Below are 22,576 nucleotides of genomic sequence, written 5' to 3' on the forward strand. Positions count from 1 at the left end.
ATTCTGCAAGTCTCCCAGCTGACATCTGTAATTGGATTTACTGGAAAACAGTTCTAAGCAGCAGATCAGCATTCCAAAGCTTATCTCAATGTTAGCTCGGCCTTTCTGCAGGAAGATGCTGATAATAATAGGTGTGGAATAACCAAGGTTATGGCATTTAAGTGCAGCTCTTTCTAAAGCCACTTTAATTGCACACACTACCTTCTCTACCAACCGTATTTTCTGCAGATAACTTTGAACAATAGAGGGATGCCAGTGTGGTACTATGTTAGAGCCTTCTCTCCTGGAATGTTGGTAAAATGTTTGAATTCCAGTAAAGACAAGATTAATATCTTGATTAATGACAACGACACTGATTAGGTAAGTATACTTGTTTAAATTGAACTCCATGTACTTCAAACTAATTGACCATAAAAATATTTCCATCTTTCTCAGCTTGTGACATCACTGGCAAGTTAAAGAATCTGTATAGATGTAGAACCTCTAATGAAACAGTCAGGCAAATAAAATGAGTGGAGCACAAGAAAGTACCCCAAGTAAAACAAACTCTGGTTGAGATATTTTAATCATCTTAAAGGGAGACAGATTGTTCTAGCCACATTCTCATGAAACAGTCAAGAGCCACTGTGACCTCAGCAATGGATCCTAGCAGGTACCCCATCAGCATAGGCAAGAAGTAATCGAGAGTAGGTATCTACTCAAAAGTGGGTTATGGTGTGACCAGGAAGGATGGGTTTTGTTTTGTTTGTTAAGTACTTTCCCTCGATATTAAACAGATATCAGCACTGCAGAAGGGAATCGTGTACCCTGTAGTTTCAGGGTCCCTTGTTTTTTGTTTTTTTCTGAGACAGAGTCTCGCTCTGTCACCCAGGCTGGAGTGCAGTGGCACGATCTCAGCTCACTGCAAGCTCCGCTTCCCGCCATTCTCCTGCCTCAGCCTCTGGAGTAGCTGGGACTATGGGCACCAGCTATCACGCCCGGTTAATTTTTTGTAGTTTTAGTAGAGATGGGGTTTCACCGTGTTAGCCAGGATGGTCTTGATCTCCTGACCTCGTGATCCACCTGCCTCAGCCTCCCAAAGTGCTGGGACTACAGGCGTCAGCCACTGCGCCTGGCCCTTGTTTCTTTATATCAAGAAGTTCATGGCTACCAGAAGAACCTTCTCTTTCTGCAGAGAGAAACAGCAGCAGAGAATTCCAAGGAGCCATTCAGTTTTTTATGAGGACTTTTAAGAGACATTTACCCAAGGTCTTGGTATCAGAAAAGCATTCTATCTCCTAAAGGACTTCTTACTGAACATGGAATTTCATGCGTCCCTCTTTCCTCCAGGGCCACACACAGGCTCCAAGTCAAATTTGTGACCCGTTAACAAATATTCAAGATGATATCAAGTTTCTTTCAGTTTGCTCATATTACCCCAGATTTGTTATCTCCTTATTCTTAAATTCTCTGTGTGAAAATCATTTATTTTAGCTTTATATTTACAATAAGCAAATAAATCTTTATGGGCCATGGTGAGATTCATATTCGGATGAATCAAACTTGAATCAAAATGATCAAAGTACATTGGAAAGTCTCAACTCTTACAGAAATAAATTCACACACACACACACACACACACACACACACACACACACACACACAGTCTCTCATGCTCACCGTTGCTCGGAGTGCCTGAATAGCCTGATTTCTCTGAAATCCCATGGAGGTGATGATAGCAACGATTTCCTCTGGAGGTTGGTTATCCAATCCAGTAGCACCAAAAACAGAGGCTCCAGCAGAAGCTGCCCCTCCATAACCAGGCATGGTCAGTGGCTCAGCAAAATCTGAGAAAAATAACCACACCCAAGTCTTTTCCTTTTTCTTTCTTTCGTGTGTGTGTGTGTGTGTGTGTGTGTGTGTGTGTGTGTGTGTCCTGAAACAACACTAACAAGGAAAAACATGATTCTACAAAGTTATAATAATCAAGACAGTCTGGGCCAGGCCCGGTGGCGCACGCCTGTAATCCCAACACTTTGGGAGGCCAAGGTGGGTGGATCGCCTGAGGTCAGGAGTTCGTGGCCAGCCTAGCCAACATGGCAAAATCTCGTTTCTACTAAAAATACAAAAATTAGCAGGGCGTAGTGGTGCACGTCTGTAATCCAGCTACTTGAGAGGCTGAGGCACAAGAATTGCTTGAACCCGGGAGGCAGAGGTTGCAGTGAGCTGAGATTGCACCACTGCACTCCAGCCTGGGCAACAGAGCAAGGCTCCATTTCAAAAAAAAAAAAAAAGGACAGTCTGGTACTGGTATAAAGACAGACATACAGATCAATTAAATAGAATTGAGATTCCAGAAATGAAACCATATACCTGTGGTTAATTGATTTTCAACAAGACCAATCAGTGAGGGAAGGACATTATTTTCAACAAATGATGCTGGGACAACTGGATATCCACATACAAAAGAATAAAGTCAGACCCTCACCTCATATCATACACAAAATTAACTCAAAATGGATCATTGACCTAAATGTAGGAGCTAAAACTATAATAATCTTAGAAGAAAATATAACAGTAAGTCTTTTTGCCATTGGATTAGGCAATGGTTTTTTATTCACAACACAAAAAGCACAAGTGATAAAAGAAAAAAAAAGATAAATTGGACTTCATCAAAATTAAACATTTTTGTGCTTCAAAGGATACCATCAAGAAAGTGAAAAAACACCGGAATGGGGGGAAAATTACAAATCATATATCTCATATATCTTGTATCTGGAATTTGAAAAGAACTCTTAGAACTCAATAATAAAAGGATAACTTCATTAGAAATGGGTGAAGAATTTGAATAGACATATCTCCAAATAAGATACACAGTCAATAAACATATGAAAAGATGCTCAACATAATTAGTCATTAGGAAAATGCAAACCAAAACCACAAGATACCACTTCATACCCACTGGGATGGGTGTGATAAAAAAGATAATAATAAGGGTTAGTGACGATATGGAGAAACTGGAACTCACATTCACTACTGGTAGAAATGTAAAATGGTTCAACTACTGTGTAAAACAGTTTGGTAGTTCCTCAAAAAGTTAAATATGGAGTTACCATATGACACAGCAATTCCACTCAAGAGAAGTAAAAATAAATGTCCATCCACACAAAAACTTGCACAAAAATGTTTATAGCAGCATTGTTCATAAAAGCCAAAAAATGTAAATAACCCAAATATCCATGAATTGATAAAGATTAATAAAATGTAGTATATCCATAATATAGACTATTATTATTGTTATTATTATTATTATTTTAGACAGAGTCTCACCCTGCTGCCCAGGCTGGAGGGCAGTGGCATGATGTTGGCTCACTGCAACCTCTGTCTCCTGGGCTCAAGCAATTCTCCTGCCTCAGCCTCCCAAGTAGCTGAGACTCCAGGTGCCCGCCACCATGCCCAGACAATTTTCGCATTTTTAATAGAGATGGGGTTTTACCATGTTGGCCAGGCTGGTCTCGAACTCTTGACCTCAAGTGATCCTCCTGCCTCAGCCTCCCAAAGTGCTGGGATTACAGGCATGAGCCACTGTACCCGACCCAGTAGATGATTATTTTACCATAAAAAGGAATGAAGTACTGACACATACTACAACATAGATGAATCTTGAAAGCATTATGCTAAGTGATTGAAAGCATTATGCTAAGTGATAGAAACCAAACACAAACGACCTTATCGGATATGACTCAATTTATATGAAATTTCCAAAACAGGCAAATCCAGAAAACAGATTCATGGTTGCCAGGGGCTGGGGTGAGTGGGAAAATGGGAAGTCACTGCTAATATATACAAGATTTCTTTTGGAGGGTACAAAATGTTCTAAAATTTGATAGTGGTAATGGTTGCACAACTCTGAATTTATGGAAAACTATTGAAATGTACACTTTAAATAGATGAATATATGCATTATAGCTTAATAAAGTAGATAAAAGAAAAAGCTAACTAAACAGCTTCCATTTCTTCACGGCCATGTTTCCATTTCAAGTTTTCATCATTGCTTAGTTGGAAGTATATCCCATATCTCTCTATTGGTCTTTTTGCCACTGACTTGTAAACTTTAAAGGGGTGAATTATATCTTAATAAAGCTGCTTGCTTTTTTTTTTTTTTTTTTTTTTGAGACAGAATCTCACTCCGTCACTCAGGCTGGAGTGCAGTGGTGCGATCTTGGCTCACTGCAGCCTCTGCCTCCTGCGTTCAAGCCTCAGCCTCCTGAGTAGCTAGGACTACAGGTACGCACCAACATGCCCAGCTAATGTTTGTATTTTTAGTAGAGACGGGGTGTCACCATGTTGGCCAGGATGGTCTCCATCTCTTGACCTAGTGATCTGCCCACCTCAGTCTCCCAAAGTGCTGGAATTACAGGCGTGAGCCACTGTGCCTGGCCTAAAACTGTTGTTTTTAAAAACAAGAAGAAAGACAAAGACTGGCTTTCTCCTCCACTGCAGCAGATTAGGAACCGTAAAGTCATTTTCTAGGGATACAACCACAGGGGCCTTAGAAGGACCAGGACTCAGCATCACTGAGGGTCACATCAGACTCCAAAGCCATTCCATTTTCTTGTCACCTACCTGGCTCTTCCATGTGAACAATGATCCAGTTGAAGGCCACCTCGGCACCCATATTTCCAGTGAAGTACACAGCCTTGCGACATGCTTCCAGCGGGAAACCCATCTCGGCCAGCTGCATCACTGATGACTCATCGATGTCTGATGCTACAGAGCACAACAGGATATTCTAGTGTGAAAGAGGAAACTCTATCGCTTCTTGTCTTAGCTGCTTTTCACTCTCTTATCCACGTGATACCCAAAGAAAGTGCTAATTTGTTGGGTGTAGATAATGGTTTTACTTTGTTTCATTTTGTTTTAAGCCATCCAAATAATAAAGCTCTTTGGGCTAAGTTTATATCTTTGACCCAAATAGGAACCAAGTTAATCACCTGGACAATCCAAGCAATGAAAAACAGTTCTCTAGTTTCATATGGGGAGATTTAGTGTATTCCCAGAATGATTTCAGAGCATTCTCAAGACCTCTACAGCAGCCTCTCCTATGACTGAAACTTGAAGAGAAAGCACTATCTATAGCCCTAAAAGCCTGTTCCTTAAACCTCACAGAAAGTTAATGCAGGTCTTTAGATACATCTGGCAATCATAGGATGCAATCAGCTCTGGGAAATGGAGAGTACAAATGTTAAGTATAGAAGTAAAAATTTCCTTTCTTAATATACAAGTTTAAAATATTAAGTAACAGTTTTACAAAGTAACTTGGGCTTAGATACGTTGGGTTTTGTTTTCTTTTGTTAATAACATATAGATATTGATAGAGATGTGTGTGTAAACCTGTGTGTATGTAAGGATACATACACATATACACACTGTTCTCATATTATACCAAAAGAGGAGAAAAAACTGGAATATAAAATATATCCCTTGGGTTTTCCATGTCCTGAGGACTCTACTAAAACTTCTGTCAATTTTCTGGCAATCAGTAGAAGAACTGAGAAGAGAGATAGCTGTTCTACAAAAATTTTGTATTGAAATGCATTTACCAGGCGGGTACGGTGGCTCACGCCTGTAATCCCAACACTTTGGGAGGTCAAGGCAAGTGGATCACGAGGTCAAGAGATGGAGACTATCCTGGCCAACACAGTGAAACCCCGACTCTACTAAAAATACAAAAATACAGGTGGCGTGCACCTGTAGTCCCAGCTACCTGGGAGGCTGAGACAGGAAAATCGCTTGAACCCAGGAGGCAGAGGTTGCAGTGGGCTGAGATCATGCCACTGCACTCCAGCCTGGCAACAGAGTGAGACTCTGTCTCAAAAAAACAAAATGCATTTACCAAAGTGCTCTCTTACAAGGAAGATACATAGAACATCCTATCAAGGTCAAATGTTCAGAAAACAATTATGTTGGACAACAGTGATTCCCAAATGGTGTTCTGCAGGATTGTAGTGTTCTAAGAGATGTAACCGTTGAATTAAAAATCGGGTTTCTGTGGTCAAATAAGTTTTTAAACCTACATAGTCTATCTTCTCCTTAGAAATTCATGATGTGCATTAGTACAGTGAAGACTCAAAAGTTCTGTAATAAAGAATCCTACAGTAAAGAAACTATGAAACTCTGCAGAACACCTTTCAATGGCAGTTGAGATATAATCTCAAACATAAATGTTTATAATATTAGACTAGAAATATATAATTTCGGCCAGGCGTGGTGGCTCACACCTGTAATCCCAGCACTTTGGGAGGCCAAGGCAGGCAGATGATGAGGTCAGGAGTTCGAGACCAGCTTAGCCAACATGGTGAAACCCCATCTCTACTAAAAATACAAAAAATTAGCCGGGCATGGTGGCATACACCTGTAATCCCAGCTACTCAGGACGCTGAGGCAGAAGAATCGCTTGAACCCAGGAGGCAGAGGTTACAGTGAGCCAAGATTGTGCCACTGTACTCCAGCCTGGGTGACAGAGTGAGACTCTGTCTCAAAAAAAAAAAAAAAAAGAAATATATAATTCCATTTTTGTGAAAAATAAAGTGAGCCAGGTACAATAAAGAATAGAAGGATATACCCCTAATGTCAACAGTGGTTATAGACAGGTGATGGAACCATGGATGATTCTTCTGACTACTCTATAGTCTCTAAATGACTTTTTACTTTTGTAATGAGAAAATAAAGTTATTCTTTTTAAAAATTTAAGGGCCAGGTACAGTGGCTCATGCCTGTAATCCCAGCACTTTGGGAGGCTGAGGCAGGTGGATCACAAGGTCAGGAGATCAAAACCATCCTGGCTAACACGGTGAAACCCTGTTCTACTAAAAATACAAAAATTAGCTGGGCGTAGTGGCGGGCACCTGTAGTCCCAGCTACTCGGGAGGCTGAGGCAAGACTCCATCTCAAAAATAAAAAATAAAAAATAAAAAAACATTTAAGAAAGGTAGGATGCAAATGTCAGTTCATGACAGGTAGTTTTATTTTCTCCTGATTATTGGTAAAACAGCATGCTTAGATCCAGGAGTAAACAAATGGCCAAACCAGCAATACTAAAAAATGGCTGCATGCTCTCACAGTCAGAGGCAGGCTCCTCTGGCGCAGTGAGTTCCAAATGCCCATCACTTCCCATGGAGTAAGATCCCGCAGGCCAGCTCTCCACAGCATTAGGCACAACCAGCAAACCTCTCACGTGCCAAGACAGTCTAGTGGCCTGAGAAGCACGGTAATTCCTAGCCCTAGTTCTGGTCCCAGGTCTTGGGTCTCCAAAACTTCCTAGATCTAGGAAGTTTGATCCTCTACAAAATGTCACCTGCCTTGCGCTTCCTACCATTTTTTGTAAAAAGTAGAGTTGTAGACCTGTCCCAGTGAGATCTGGGACCTTGTTTTATAAAAACTAGAGTTGTAGACTGTTGAAAAAATTTATGGAACAATAAATGCAAAATGATCCATGGTAAGCATTCAAAAACTTCAGCAGCGGCTATTACAATTAGATTATTCGCAGTGGGAATAGTATGTCCCAGGCTACCCACAGTCCTACCAGGTCGCATGTGAAGATCATGGCAGGCTGACTCTTGCTGACTCTAATCACTCCTCTAACAATCAACAAAACATAATTGTCTCAAGAAAGGAAACATGGAGGTCTAAGCCACATGATCAATCATTTGCAATGTGTAAGATTCAAACTCCTAAATTAATATTAGTTACTGTCTTGAAAGACTTTACAGACCAAAAGATTTAGAGTATCTAGTGTTAAATGCTTTCTCTTTCTCCTAGTTAATATCTAAATACTGTCTATCGTTTATTTTTTATGTTCTTTCTAGAAAATCAAGAGTATCAACTCCCACAGGATTAGGAACTAAAAGGCTATAAAATTAACAAACAATCCAGTCAAACTAATATCCTTGAGAGCATTAATTAACACTATCATGTCCTGTCAGCTGTGTGTCTTCATTATGTGTCTTACAGCAGGAGAGGAAAAAGTGACTGACCATGTGCCACCATTGCACAAAAAGGCCTACTCAGTGGCCAGAGAGGGAAGAAAGGGCATGTCTAGCCCCATTCACACAGGAGGAAACTGGGGCAAAGAGAAGGTAAGTAAATTACTTCAGGTCACACAGTCATAAATGGCAGGCCAAGATTGTGACCCAGGGCTGGTTAGCCTCATGCTAATGGTCACTCTCCTGAGCCCCACAGGCCACCTGATCAGCGTGTCACTGACTAGCAGACACAGAGTCATTCCCACCTGGGAAAAGCTGCACACACACACTTACAGAACAATGCCTCTTTACTGAACTCTCACAGACAAATTCATCAGATTAGTAACAATAGTAGGACATTGGGAAACATTTTTAAAGATACATACGGTCTATCAGTTGGTTCATCAGGCGATCTGGAAATTAAGGGAGAGGACAGAAAATGAGACCAAACCATGTTGAAGAGTTTTAGAAAAAGAAAACCCATTGATCCAGAGCATTCCCAATTGCCCTCCCCACCCCTGGGGACCACATATTGTTGTCAATCCCTCAACCGCACACAGACCACCCCAGCCTCAGTAATGAGAGAAAGTAATAGCTTTCAGGCATTTAGGTTAGTTAAAACATGATGCTTTGATTATTATCCTAACAAACTACTATTTCCCTATTATCTCTCTGTTATTTCTTCTTTAAAAAAATTTTTTTTTGGAGACAGGGTCTCACTCTGTCACCCAGGCCAGAGGGTGGTGCAGCAGTCATGGCTCACTGCAGCCTCAACCTCCTGGGCTCAGGTGATCCTCCTGGCTCAGCCTCTTGAGTAGCTGGAACTACAGGCACACATCACCAGTCACCACGTCTGGCTAACTTTTAAATATTTTATTTTTTGTAGAGACAGTGTCTCACTATGCTGACCAGGTTGGTTTCAAACTCCTGGGCTCAAGTGATCCTCCCACCTCAGCCTCCCAAAGTGCTGGGATTATAGGGATGCATCACTGTGCCCGGCCTCTCTTTTTTTTTTTTTTTTTTTTTTTTTTTTGAGACAGGATCTTGCTCTGCCACCAGGTGAGTGCAGAGGCACAATCTCGGCTCACTGTAACCACCAACTCCCTAGTTCAAGCGATTCTCCTGCCTTAGCCTCCTGAGTAGCTGGGATTACAGGCACACGGGGCCACTCCCAGTTAATTTTTGTATTTTTAGTAGAGTCGGGGTTTCACCATGTCGGCCAGGATGGTTTCAATCTCCTGACCTCGTGATCTGCCCACCTTGGCCTCCGAAAGTGCTGGGATTACAGGCGTGAGCCACCACGCCTGGCCCTCTCTCTGTATTTCTAAGAGCTCTGTATAACTACAAACCAAAGATTCTATTATGAACATCAGAGAGAGCCAGAGCAGTACTAATAAACCCTCTTGTATTTATCTGATGCCCATGCTGATCCTTCTTTAACCCCTTTAATGAACCAACTGTACTACATGACCTAGAATGTCCCTTCTCTACTCTTTCTCTATAATTTAGCATCTGACACAGCATTAGAGAACAATAAAATACAGATACTATCTGAATCCTATCTTGCTCCTTCTAGATTCATCTTCCTTTATACCTGACCATGGTCAGCTTCACTGTTTAACTGATGGAAAATCTTTAGTAGACGGTCCCAGAGAGTGCTCTGTCATTATGAGTTAATTTACCTGATTAACTCATTAGGAAGATGAACAGTAAACAGGTGAGCAAACAAAGCCAGAATGAAACTGATTTCATCGGGATAAGTGAGCTAATAATTAAACCAAGATTTTTTTGACACTGTTTTTGAACCCATAAAGGTGAGACAACTATTTTTGGCATGTCCTTTTCCACTAAAAAGTTATGAGGCCAGGCACAGTGGCTCACGCCTGTAATCCCAACACTTTGGGAGGCTGAGGTGGGCAGATCAGGAGGTCAGGAGATCGAGACCATCCTTGCTCACAAGGTGAAACCCCGTCTCTACTAATAATACAAAAAAAATAAATAATAAGGCAGGCATGGTGGTGTGCGCCTGTAGTCCAAGCTACTCGGGAGGCTGCGGCAGGAGAATTGCTTGAACCCAGGAGACGGAGGTTGCAGTGAGCTAAGATCATGCCACTGCACTCTAGCCTGGGCAACAGAGCAAGGCTCCGCCTCAAAAAAAAAAAAAAAGTTATGTATTCTGAACAATGACCAGTGACAGGGTCACAGAGTCAAAGAGAAACTCAAACCTCTTCCTTTCTATGAAGCAGTAACAAAGCTGGGGAGGTAAGATGCCATCATAGTTTTTAAAACCAACTCACGCTGTTCAATTTCCCCTTTAGGTTGTCCAAAGGTACTCCCAAGAATGACAGCTTCCCTAGACTAAGAGCCTACAGAAAAAAACTGTCCATTTCGACCACACATGATGGGTCTGTGCCTCTTACTATGTCTATTTTATGTTTACCATTGCAGCTATGCCCCCTTTCTGTGTGTCGGTGGTGGGTTACATCACGGCAAGGCAGCTAGACCCCCAGTGGGTGGTGGTGGTAACAGCAACACAGTGGTGGAAGAAAGAGACTGTTCCTATAGAACAGGGGGGGAAAGTAGAGCATATTCTCCTGGCAGGAGATGGTACCTCTTGAGTCATCAGGAATGACTATCGGGGGGCTGATGTCTGGAAGTTCCTCCTCTCCTGGCTGTAACCCCCTGGCTCGGAGATGGTTGATATCAAGTAGGTCTGGCATATCAATAGAAACATCTGCAAAATGAGAGAGATTATATCCACTGGGCTCTCCATAATCACCTTATTATAATACCAGCACTATAACTCTACAAGCACGTGTCTAGACAGCGCTAAGGGATGTTTTTCAATTCCCTAGAATATGTCGCTCGATCAGCAGGTTCATCAAGACTAATCAGATATTAGTGGAGAACCCAGGGAAAATACAGTGGGTGGCAGGATTTCACACCAAACAAGAGCAAATCATTTAAGCCTGAGGTCACAAACTGGCAGCCCATGGACCATGTGTGGCCCAGACACAATCTGTTTGATATTTTAGAAGTGTGAACAACAAATTCCAATTTTTAAATCAGAAGATGTAAGGTAAAATCCAGATTTCCAGCTTATTTTGAAAAGCATAAAGCTGTAGCATATTCTCATATGGTAACAACCATCTGGAGCTGATCTTCAGTTTCTACCCTAGACAATGGTGCAATGCCAGTCTGACACAGACCCCACTGCTCTTTATTGCTCCCTGAGCATCATGTTTGTGCTAGTCTGATTCTTATGGTAGCTTTTCTAGTTCATCTGTTTATTCAACGTGGGAACACCCAAGCAAGGCCAAGCTAGCTAGCTACAAGCTTCCTATACTCAGCCCAGTTCCTTCATTTAGATTATTACCCTGTCCTTGTTAGGCATTTGAGTTTGCAACCCCATTTGACGATGCAACCCATTCTCGGATCATGATGGGTACTATGGACATTCTAAATACGGTTTTGAATAAATAATGAAGTTTTAAAGAAATTAATTGAATCTCTAGTGTATTATCTTTACAGTACTTTTCTTAACTTCTTGACTCCGTTATTGTGTTGATTTATTCAAATACAAAATTTGTCAGGCTGATACCCTGTCAAGATTTAGTATCGTACATATTCAGATGACAATAATGGAAAATGGGTTCAAATGTTGGTACAGGATACATCTTTTGGGCTAGCAAACAACCTGAAAGTATTGCCCCCAGAATCAGTGATGACACCAGGTACATAAATCCTATTTTAAAACAACAACCCAGAGAACAGAGCTTAGTTTACAAAAGTAAATTTAAATTTTAGGAGGCAGCAAAACCAAACATAAAAACTGACCAACAAAATCAATACAACTGCTCCTTAAGAGAAAAATTCAGGTTTATTAAAGAAAATTTTGAGGTTCCTTAAAATTCAGCAAGTCAATGAAATGGGATTCAAATGTTGTATTCCTTTACAGAAATTCCAAGGACAAAGAAAATAAGCAAACTATCTCCAAGGCAATTCAAAGCCTTCAGAACAAGGAAGTTTTTTCTCTCAGTTACTTTTCAGGTCCATGGAAGAAAAGCTGAGTGGTCAGCATCCTGCCCTCTTGTCTTCCCCTGCTCACAAAACTATTCTGCCAAGAAAAGGGAGGATCTCCTGCAGGATCAGTAACAGCCCAGCACAATTTCCCATGACAAACAAGTGCTGTGTAACTGTTAGTGCTGGAGGTCTCTAGGAAATCACTCCAGCCGATTCTACATCCTTTTTACCTATCCCCTTCGGACAAGTGCTTAGTTAACCAGCATAAGATTTAGTCGTTTTTTTTTTTTCTTAAGTACTTAAAAACATAAAAACTTTAAAAGTCTGGCAAATAGTCCAAGGTACTTGCTTGAGAAACTGTACATTCTTCCACACCACTGAGGACAACCTAGTAACACCCTTGGCATCAGATCATAATGCTGGAGAAAGGCTTTTATGCATTGTCTGAAAAATTAACCTCTAACAATGGTCAGGAACTTTTAAAATTAGCATGAAGAAAACCTCATGAAGCCAAAATCACATCCTTTTGTTTTGCTGTCTAATGCAACTGGCTTTTTCTACTTTATTATTAATAATACATGTATGATTTAAGTGAATGTCATTAGCCACACCTGCCTGCTCAGAGGCAGAGGAGAGATGCTAAGAGGAGACTGCATCTTCAACCACTGGCTGCTCAAAGTGTGGTCTGTGGACCAGCAGCACCAACAGCATCAGCAGCAGCAGCAGCAGCAGCATCACGTGGGAGCCTGTTAGAAACACAGAATCACAGGCCCACTCCAGACCTACCTAATCTGCATCTGCATTTTAACCAAGATCCCAGGTAATTCATATGCACGTTCAAGTTTGGAAAGCACTGTTTATTTGACAATGTGAGGATTCTGTTTACACTCTTAGAATTTAGTCATTCCAGAAACCATAACTGGAGGGGTGGGTAAGCAGGTGGAATTTGTATTGTCAGTTCTTATCATATACTCTGATTCAAAACAGAAAGGTGAGAATGACGGAAGAATGAAATGGAACTGTTTGTGGCAGCCAACTACATGGGCTCTTTCACATGCCATGTTGTTTAAATGGCTCATTTGATGTTTTAAGCAAAAGCATGCAAAAGATACCTACCAAATTTTTTGGGAACCCAGTCAAGACCAAAAGTGAACTTCTTTATCTGCACTACCAAGTATTCAGGGAATGAAGCAAAGCGAGATGTTCTGGGAAACACAAGGGGATATATCAATGAAACAAGGCAATTAAGTATTGTGAATACAGTTCAAAAAGCATATCAACTTTGTCTGAGGCACACCTGGCCATTCCAATGGCTGAACTGAAGAGGAGGAACACACAAACACAGACATGTAAGAGGACACACATTCACTCTCCCCTGCTCATTTGTCCTGTCCTCTTCACAAGAAGAAAATGTTTAACGTAGGATGTTATTCTTTAAGAATGCTTTTGGCCAGGCACGGTGGCTCACACCTGTAATCCCAGCACTTTGGGAGACTGAGGTGGGCGGATCACCTGAGGTCAGGAGTTCAAGAGCAGCCTGGTCAACACGATGAAATCCTGTCTCTACTAAAAATACAAAAATTAGCCAGGCGTGGTAGGGCCACGCCTGTAATCCCCACTCAGGAGGCTGAGGCAGAAGAATCACTTGAACCCCGGAGGCGAAGGTTGCAGTGAGCCAAGATCGTGCCACTGGACTCCAGCCTGGGCAACACAGTGAGACTCCATCTCAAAAAAAAAAAAAAAAAAAGAATGCTTTTGGACCTGTTTCAAAATTGTTACTTTTACTTTGCTGTGGTGTTTCATACTTCTGAAAAGTGCTTTTCAACCATTTATTTTTTCTGAAATCCTGGCTAGAATTTAGTAGACATATTTTTGATTGTTTATAGCATGCATGCATGATGTATATGTATGTGGGGTTTGAAAAGGCTCCCCAGATGATCCTGAAACACCCCCACCTCCACTTCCACTTCCACACAGAGTCACTGTCTTATAGCACAGAGTTGGCAGACGAAGGGCTTACTGAAACTTTGGTTGAGGTTGACTATTGGAAATGCCAGGGCCTCATTAAAATACTGTGGTACCTAATCCATGGCCACATGGATCCTAGCGGTAGACATATTACGGGATAAGTATCCAAAACATCTGAATCTGGGCCTTGAAGTTTAAAATTAATACACATTACCAGTATCTTGAATCCTCTTCAAACTTTCAGAAATGCTCAATTTCCTGGGCATGGATTTGGCAATTTTATACACAGACTGTTCAACCTGTACTAGTTCAAGCTCATTCACTCCACATTTATTATCTTGTTTTTAACAACCATTTTTGTTTGTAGTCAATGTAGGTGTGGTAGGTATATGTAAAAAAGAAAATAAGCTGTTGATAGGTATTACAGATACCTTTTAAAATAAAAAATTCTAGAATATCCTCCCCTATTCCACTTTTCAAATCTTTAAGTCATTGCCTTCTACTTGTAATGCATCGTCCCAGAATTTAGAAAACTAATGCAAATGTATTGCTGCCCCCTAGTGTCAGAGAAAAGGCACAGCACAGGGACAGAACACGGGACAAAAAACAGCCAAACAACGTGGATGTGGGTCTTGAAAATGCCACTTCATTCACTCCAAATCTGGGCAAACCACTGACCCTCCCTGATCCATCTACAACATGGACTTACTAATCATGTCTACCTGCCAGGCCATGCAATGTTCATGAAATGATGTGAAATCGCTTGGCACACTAGAAAGTATTGTATATACCTAAGGAATTAGCATGATTATTTTGTCATGAAAGAGCTAGAAGCCACAAAGCCTTGGATGCTGAATCGAACTGTCACTTATCTGTATTTTACCCCCAGGCAAGTTACTTAAATTTCCTGTATCTCAAATTCTCCATTACAAAGTTGGTAGAAGAATAAAGGCAGTAATATAAAGACGCTCAGAAAATAGGAGCTTTATCATCCCAAGCAACTGATCTACTATTAGCCAGGCTCACTCTCCAGAAATTATATATTATCTCTAATTAGGTTTTTCTATCTTCTGAGAAGCAGTAATAAACATTATTCTTATTTAAATGTCACCAAGTCCTCAACTGCACCAAAAAAAACTTCCATCTTGTATTTTATATATATAATTATATATATATAATTTTATTATATAATTATATATATTTTTTTATTATATAATTTTATATATATAATTTTATTATATAATTTTATATATATATATAATTTTTTTTTTTGAGACAGAGTTTTGCTCTTGTTGCCCAGGCTGGAGCACAATGGCATGATCTTGGCTCACTGCAACCTCTGCCTCCTGGATTCAAGCGATTCTCCTGCCTCAGCCTCCTGAGTAGCTGGGATTACAGGCACCTGAAACCATGTCCAGCTAATTTTTGCATTTTCAGTAGAGATGGGGTTTCACCATGTTGGCCAGGCTAGTTTTGAACCCCTAACCTCAGGTGATCCACCCACCTCAGCCTCCCAGAGTGCCGGGATTACAGATGTGAGCCACTACACCTGGCCATGATATTTTAATGTAAAAATGTTCTTTTTCTCACCTCCTCTTCCTACCACATTAGCTTAAAATCTGGAAAATACATAACAGTGAAATCAACCAAAAGACACTGGTCAACCAATAATTTCCAAAATATGACTCAGGATCCCTGAGACTCTTGAAGCTGCTCTGTGGTCAGTATCCAGGTGGGGTGTCAGCTGTAATACCATAGCAGGGGTAGGGAAATAACTCAAGTTTGGGGCAGGGACAATTTAACACATCACTGTGTTATGGGTAGCTAACAACCTAAAAGTACCAGAAAGTAGATTTAGATGGTGTTCACATAATATTTGCCCTATTGGGAAAAACATTCTTTATTCATCTTTGTAACCTCTATAGGGTCTCAAGTTGAATCGCTCACATGTAGTAACTGTTCAGTATGTATCTGTTCAAATCAATCTCAAAAGCTATGCTTTGCATTCATTTATTGCAGTTTGGGGACATCAAGTTAGTTAAATCTAGCAAAGTTATAAATTATGTTCAGCTTATTCTTTTATTCCTAACATTAATTCCTGGAATTAAAATATTTCTTGGAAAGCGATATGTTTTTAATAAAGATCATTAGAATGTAAGTCATTCTAATGATCTAGATAGACGGCAAATTTACTTCAAAGAGCTGTTATGGGAATTAAACGATTTAAGACATATAAAGTGCTTAGAGTAGGTCCCAACAACAATATTGTGTTGTTGTTAACAACCTGTTAACATTATTTAAAATATATTGATTGTTCGCTAAATCACAATTAAGGCAAAAATACGATAAAGATTGTATTGAGAAAGAAATATAAAGTGTACCTCTTCCTGACATTAAGACATTAAGATGTCTACAGTATTGAAAACCTAACAACTAAAAAAATCCGTAATCTTACCCTACTTGTTGAAAATATAATCATCAATCCACTACACTCAAATTACATCATCAAAGACAAAAAAAGGAAGATAAAGATAACAGAAAAAACAATTCCATCCCATATTTGCTCTGTGTGAAGCACTTTACACGACTTATCTTACTTAATCCTTACCCCAACCCTGTAAAGAAAGTACCATTATTATCCCCAGTTTACAGATAGGGAAGCCGGAGCTTATGGCGGTGAGGTCACTTGGCCAAGGTCGCATACCAGTAAGTTCTAGCCTGGGCATTCAAACACTGGGCATCTACCCAGAGTCTGTGCTCTGCAACCCCACACTATGCTTTTCTCTTTAGAAATGATCATGGGTAAGTAAAAATCTCTCCCTCTCAACTCTTCATCTGTAAGCTATCTGAGGGCAGGAGTTAGTTCAACCCATTGCCTAGAATATGCTAAGTGAGTGATAATATTTGCTGGGTGAATAAACTTTCCAAGCACTAACATTCTTCCCAGACACAGTCTGTTCATGATCATTTAAGAGAAGGGTCTTTATGTCTGGCCCATACTGATGCAAGATCCGCCAAGATCTTTAGGACATTTTTTTGCCTCTTCCTGGTCTTCAGGCTCTGGGTGTAACAAAAGAAAAACTCAAGGCCCCAAATTAATAAAATGTAGACTGAATCACAGCCTATACTGCAGGAAATAAAAATAACATCTCTTAGAAATCTGCTGAACTGGTTTTCTCAAAACTAATATTTGAAACATGATAAAGCATAATAAAGAAAAGCAAGACTCTACAAAAATGTAAGGATAAGCAAGCATGACAAGGAATATAGGGGTGCTCGATAACAAGCGTTGAGAGTTTGAACTCAATCAGACTGGAATGAATCCCATGCCTGCCACTTACTGGCCAATTACGTCTTTTATTTCTTCCTTCATAAAATGAGAAAATAATGGTACCTGCCTCAGACTACTAAGAGAATGAAATATGATAATTGATGGGAAGTGCTTAACACATGACCTGGCAATAACAAATGTGCAATAAATGATAGTTGCTGTATTACCTTTAACATTGTCTTTTTCTTTCCCACAGGGACTAGTTTTCAATTAATAACAACTGGATATGCCCAGTACTAATTCTTCTCATGTATACAAAAGACACATGCAAGAGCATGTGTGTATGCAGACAAAAAGAAAAGGTAAAAGGTCCTTGTAAGAACTATAGGAAGCAGAAACCCCTCCTCGAGGATTCTAGATAGATAGGCTAGCACTGCCTACAACTGAATATTTTGTAGCATCTGAGGAGAAATTCAGGACAGCATCATTTCTCCATTACAGATGGAATCACTGGGCGGTGACTTTGCCCCAGGATAGAAGCTAAGGTGGGAGGTGGACACAGGAGAAGAATCCAGGTCTCCTGACCACTAGCTCCGGGCTCAGGGAATCTACCTGTCTGTGGAAAACTAATACCTCTCAGTCCACATTTTAAAGATGGGCCATTTCCAGGTGTTGTAAAGGCTGCTTCCTGGTAAGACACTTACAGGGAGAGGCAGGCACAGAGAGTGTGTCACACCCTGCACTTCTAAGACACCAGGCACTTTTCTGAAGAGCAGAAAGGCGTGGCCGAGGGCCAGGCAAGTGAACAATATCCCACTCTGCAGCTCACACCTGATGCTGGGGCTTTCGAAGCTTCCAGGCCCCATGATCACCTTCCACCTCCAAAATGGAATCAGAACAAAAGCACAAAGAGAAAAGGATAAATGTTCGAGGAATCAGTCTTAAACCTACTGTCAATGATTTTTAAAAATTGCTTCCATCACTGATAGAGGGTGTGGAGGTCTAAATGCCCAAAGATATCTCTGAGTTGTAATGAAGTATCTCTCACACTGAACTTGAGAACTCAACAACTATTATCTGCAAGGACACAAACAGGCACATGCACATGTGCACACATACACAACATGCACACACACAACCACCCACACCTACAACTGAACAGTCCTAGGATGAACACTCACCTAGTGATGGGCAACTGATACCCAAATGAACTACTATTCATCTCCCTTGGATAGGGAGCTTTTTAAAAATAATTTTAACAAATATGGCTTGTTTTTCCTTTCTGAAATAAATTGTTTTTGCTTCCCTGTTTTTAACATATGAAGTCTATAATCTGAAACATAGCAGAAACCCGAGGGAGGGGTTTCACAGAGAACAAATAATATAGGCTGAGGCCGGACATGGTGGCTCATGCCTGTAATCCCAGCACTTTGGGGAGGCTGAGGAGGACAGATCACCTGAGGTCAGGAGTTCGAGACCAGCCTGGTCAAATAGTAAAACCTCGTCTCCACTGAAAAAACAAAAATTGGCCAGGCGCAGTGGCTCACGCCTGTAATCCCAGCACTCTGGGAGACCAAGGCAGGAGGATCACCTGAGGTTGAGAGTTCGAAACCAGCCTGACCAACATGGAGAAATACCATCGCTACTAAAAATACAAAATTAGCCAGGCATGGTGGCACAGGCCTGTAATCCTAGCTACTTGAGAAGGTGAGGCAGGAGAATCACTTGAACCCGGGAGGCAGAGGTTGCGGTGAGCCAAGATCGCGCGACTGCACTCCAGCCTGGGCAACAAGAGCAAAACTCCATCTCAAAAAAAAAAAAATACAAAAATTAGCCAGGCTTGGTGGCACATGCCTGCATTCCCAGCTACTTGGGAGGCTGAGGCAGGAGAATTGCTTGAACTCAGAAGGAGGAGGTTGCAGTGAGCTGAGATCATGCCACTGCACTCCAGCCTGGGCGACAGAGCGAAACTCCATCTAAAATATATATATATTATATATTATATTATTATAGTATATATAATATATAATAGTATATATAATATATAATATTTATTATGTATTATATATTATATGTTATATTATATTATATAATATATTTATTATAATTTATTGTATATTATATAATATTTATTATTATATATTATGTTATATATTATATATATATATATATACAGGTTGAACTGCTATTGAGGCCATGGTAAAAACAGCCCACACCAGCTATTCCATCCTTTAATCCTCTTTATGTTAGCCAAAATCTCAATCTTAGCCTCAAAGAAAAATGGCCAAAGAATATCTGAATGTAGCAAAACTCCTGGAGCCAAACTTTCAGACCTCCCCTTGTTTTATGCCACTGTAAGCACTGTTTTTCCAATAAGTGCAGTGATATGAAGTATGTTGGCAAGGATTCGACTGTATCAAATCAACTAGGGTGGCAAATGGGGAAAAAAAACATGTGTGTGTCTGACAACCAGCCTCACAATGTGAAAACAGGACATCTGACTAAACCCTGAGCGGCTCATTTCAATAATGCTCAGGAGACTTCCTGTCCACTTTGAGATGTCCTGAGACTCCTAGTCTCCAAGGAGAAACAGTCAACTAAGTTCTAGACCAAGTCTTTAATTATGGAGTTAAAATATAGCACAATGGAGTTTAAATATGGAGGCCTGTCTTAAGTATTTTTATAATTTCTTCATTAATAATGTCATTCTTGCCATTTGGGAGTATGGGGTTGTTTCTTTGCTGTACCCTCTTGGTGAGAGAGGGGCTGGGGATGTGGGCAAGGTTGGGAGGGAGGGAAAGAGGAAGGAAGGAAGGAAGGAAGGAAGGAAGGAAGGAAGGAAGGAAGGAAGGAAGGAAGGAAGGAAGGAAGGAAGGAAGGAAGGAAAGGCAGGCAGGCTCCTAATAGAGAATAAATCACAACCTTACATTTAAAAAAAGAAAAAAGAAAACCCCTCCTTAGCATATAATATAAATCACAGGCCTGTTTTATTGGACACATCTCACACAAGTGAAGTATGATGACAATTAGGGTGTGTGAACCATAATCCCATCCATCACACATGAATAAACACACACAGACACAAATAACACCCACTCCCTCTCCCCTATCCCTGTCCCCACTTCTAAAGGCCCCTCCTCACCCCACTGCCACCACACATACACACACTTACTTCACACCCGCAGACTTTGCTTGTAGGGCACTGCTCCAGAAATCGTCAACATTTTCTGGTTCAGAGAAGGCCTGAAGGCAGGCACTAAATGGTATCTTGGCACGCACCAACTCAGGAAGGGGTCTTCTGTTTGCTTCTGCTTCCCTTCTGGTTAGTTCATAAGCAATCAGTTCATCTGAGGGAAAGAGCAAATGAATGACCTTGCAATCACTCTTACCCTACGGAAATGAAAAGCACCCTCTTTGAACAGTCTTCCCTGAAGGCTTCTGGGCTGGGCCAGGGTTGCTTATTTGTTGTCCTTTACAGAGCCAGATGCGCCTGCTGAAAGGCTGTTCTGGGGCTGTCTTTAGAGTTGCACCGACAGGTGGCATTGAGCCATTCATATCCTTTTGCGTGCTCCCCTTTGAGACTGACAGGAGGGAAGTGTGAGCTTGGCCTGGCCTGGGTGGGTGAGAGGGTGAGACCATGTGTGTGATATAAATGCCCATGAACCTGGTTTGTCCAAAGGCCAATCCTGGGTTTATTCAAATGCCATCCTCCCAAAACAAGGCCTTCACATCAGAGTATTTTATAGCCAGAAAAGGTCCAAGGGCTAACCTCTTCCCAGTCCTTCACTGCCTTGCTGAAGAACTGAGGCCCAAAGTCAAAACCAGCCAATTATTGACAAAGCTGGACTTCAAACCCTGATCAGCACTCCCTCCACAACCCAAGAGATGAGGCCAGAAAGAGATGTTATATTGTGTAAGGGGATCAATTTTTGCCAATGATCACACACATAGACAAAAGTAACAAAAACATTCCTATTAACTCTAAGCTGTTTTAAAATAAAATAACCAAAGGCAGAAAAAAAAAAAAAAGAAGAAGAACCACCGCTAAGCGCCTGACAAGAACCAAGAACCAGATCTGGTGTTATACATTTTCTGATTTGGTTCCACCAGCAGCTATGATTAGAGGTCATGGGTTCCACAGAGGTGTGAGGCCAAGGAGGAGGATAACTACAGGACTGCAGTTAGCCACCATCACACACCCATGACATAACCAGCACTGCCAAGACAACTTCCTGTGGAGGTTACCCAACACGCTCAGACACAGGGCTACCAACCTCGAAGGCCTCTGTGCTATTCCTACTCAAATGATTAAATACAAAGGGGAAAAGAGGAAGCTCCCAAGCACCAGCAGATCTGGTCCTGGAAACTAGCCTGTAGTCAAAATTTTATATAGATTTGAATGGCCTTTCTGGTCATTTCTTTTGTATTACCCAAAAAAGGAAAAAAAAAAAAAAAAAAAACTCCTGATTTATCACAGTTTGTAAGTACACTTACGCACATATCCGTTTTCCCAAACACATCTTAGATGCTTTTAAAATTCATTCCCCTGTCCCCAGTCAGTTTATGATGTACTTATATCTAGGTTGCTAACATTAGATATTCCCAGCAGTCAAATTCCAGAGACTAAATTATAAATCTCCTTTCTGAAAAAAAAAAAAAAATAGTTATCACTAATAAATGATAAACAGAATTAGAAAAGATCATGGACCTGAGCAGACATGTGAGTCAGTAACCCTGAGGTAGACAAGAGAAACCACTGAAGCCTAGTTCTAACAAGGAAACAAACAACAGACTCCCATTCCCTTGTTTCTACACTGGAAAGATTTTGAAACTGATCAAAAACTGCATGAGCATATAGAAAATGAAAATCATTTCATCTCAAATCATCATAATCATCACTTTCCAGTTAACATCATAAACTGACCCATGACTCCCCATACACAAGAAAGAGGAAAATGGGCCATCCAGGGATTTGCTGAACTTTTTTTTTTTATTCTAAAAGAAAAAAAAACCAGGATACATGTACAGAACGTGCAGGTCTGTTACACAGGTATACATGTGCCATGGTGGTTTGCTGCACCTATTGTCTTGTCCTCTAAGTTCCCTCCCCTTTCCCTCCATCCCCCAAGAGGCCCCAGTGTGTGATGTTCCCCTCCCTTTGTCCATGTGTTCTCAATGTTCAACTCCCACTTATGAATGCGAACATGCGGTGTTTGGTTTTCTGTTCCTGTGTTAGTTTGCTGAGGATGATGGCTTCCAGCTTCATCCATGTGCAAAGGACATGATCTCATTCCTTTTTATGGCTGCAGAG

General features: G+C 40.9%; 1 protein-coding gene across 2 annotated transcripts in view; it reads right to left on the reverse strand.

The window, feature by feature from the left end:
* The window catches only part of USP13 (ubiquitin specific peptidase 13), a 139,425-nt gene that overhangs the window by 24,404 nt on the left and 92,445 nt on the right, over positions 1-22,576 (reverse strand). For both annotated transcript variants that reach the window (XM_010378670.2, XM_010378671.2), the window contains 6 exons: positions 20,438-20,612; positions 13,143-13,231; positions 10,615-10,737; positions 8,390-8,416; positions 4,606-4,749; positions 1,660-1,826 (listed from right to left, as the gene is read on the reverse strand). In XM_010378670.2, the coding sequence (XP_010376972.1) occupies positions 1,660-1,826; positions 4,606-4,749; positions 8,390-8,416; positions 10,615-10,737; positions 13,143-13,231; positions 20,438-20,612 (725 nt within the window). The remainder of the gene's footprint in view (positions 1-1,659; positions 1,827-4,605; positions 4,750-8,389; positions 8,417-10,614; positions 10,738-13,142; positions 13,232-20,437; positions 20,613-22,576) is intronic.

Source organism: Rhinopithecus roxellana, chromosome 1 (genome assembly GCF_007565055.1).
Source record: "Rhinopithecus roxellana isolate Shanxi Qingling chromosome 1, ASM756505v1, whole genome shotgun sequence".
NCBI classification, from domain to species: domain Eukaryota; kingdom Metazoa; phylum Chordata; class Mammalia; order Primates; family Cercopithecidae; genus Rhinopithecus; species Rhinopithecus roxellana.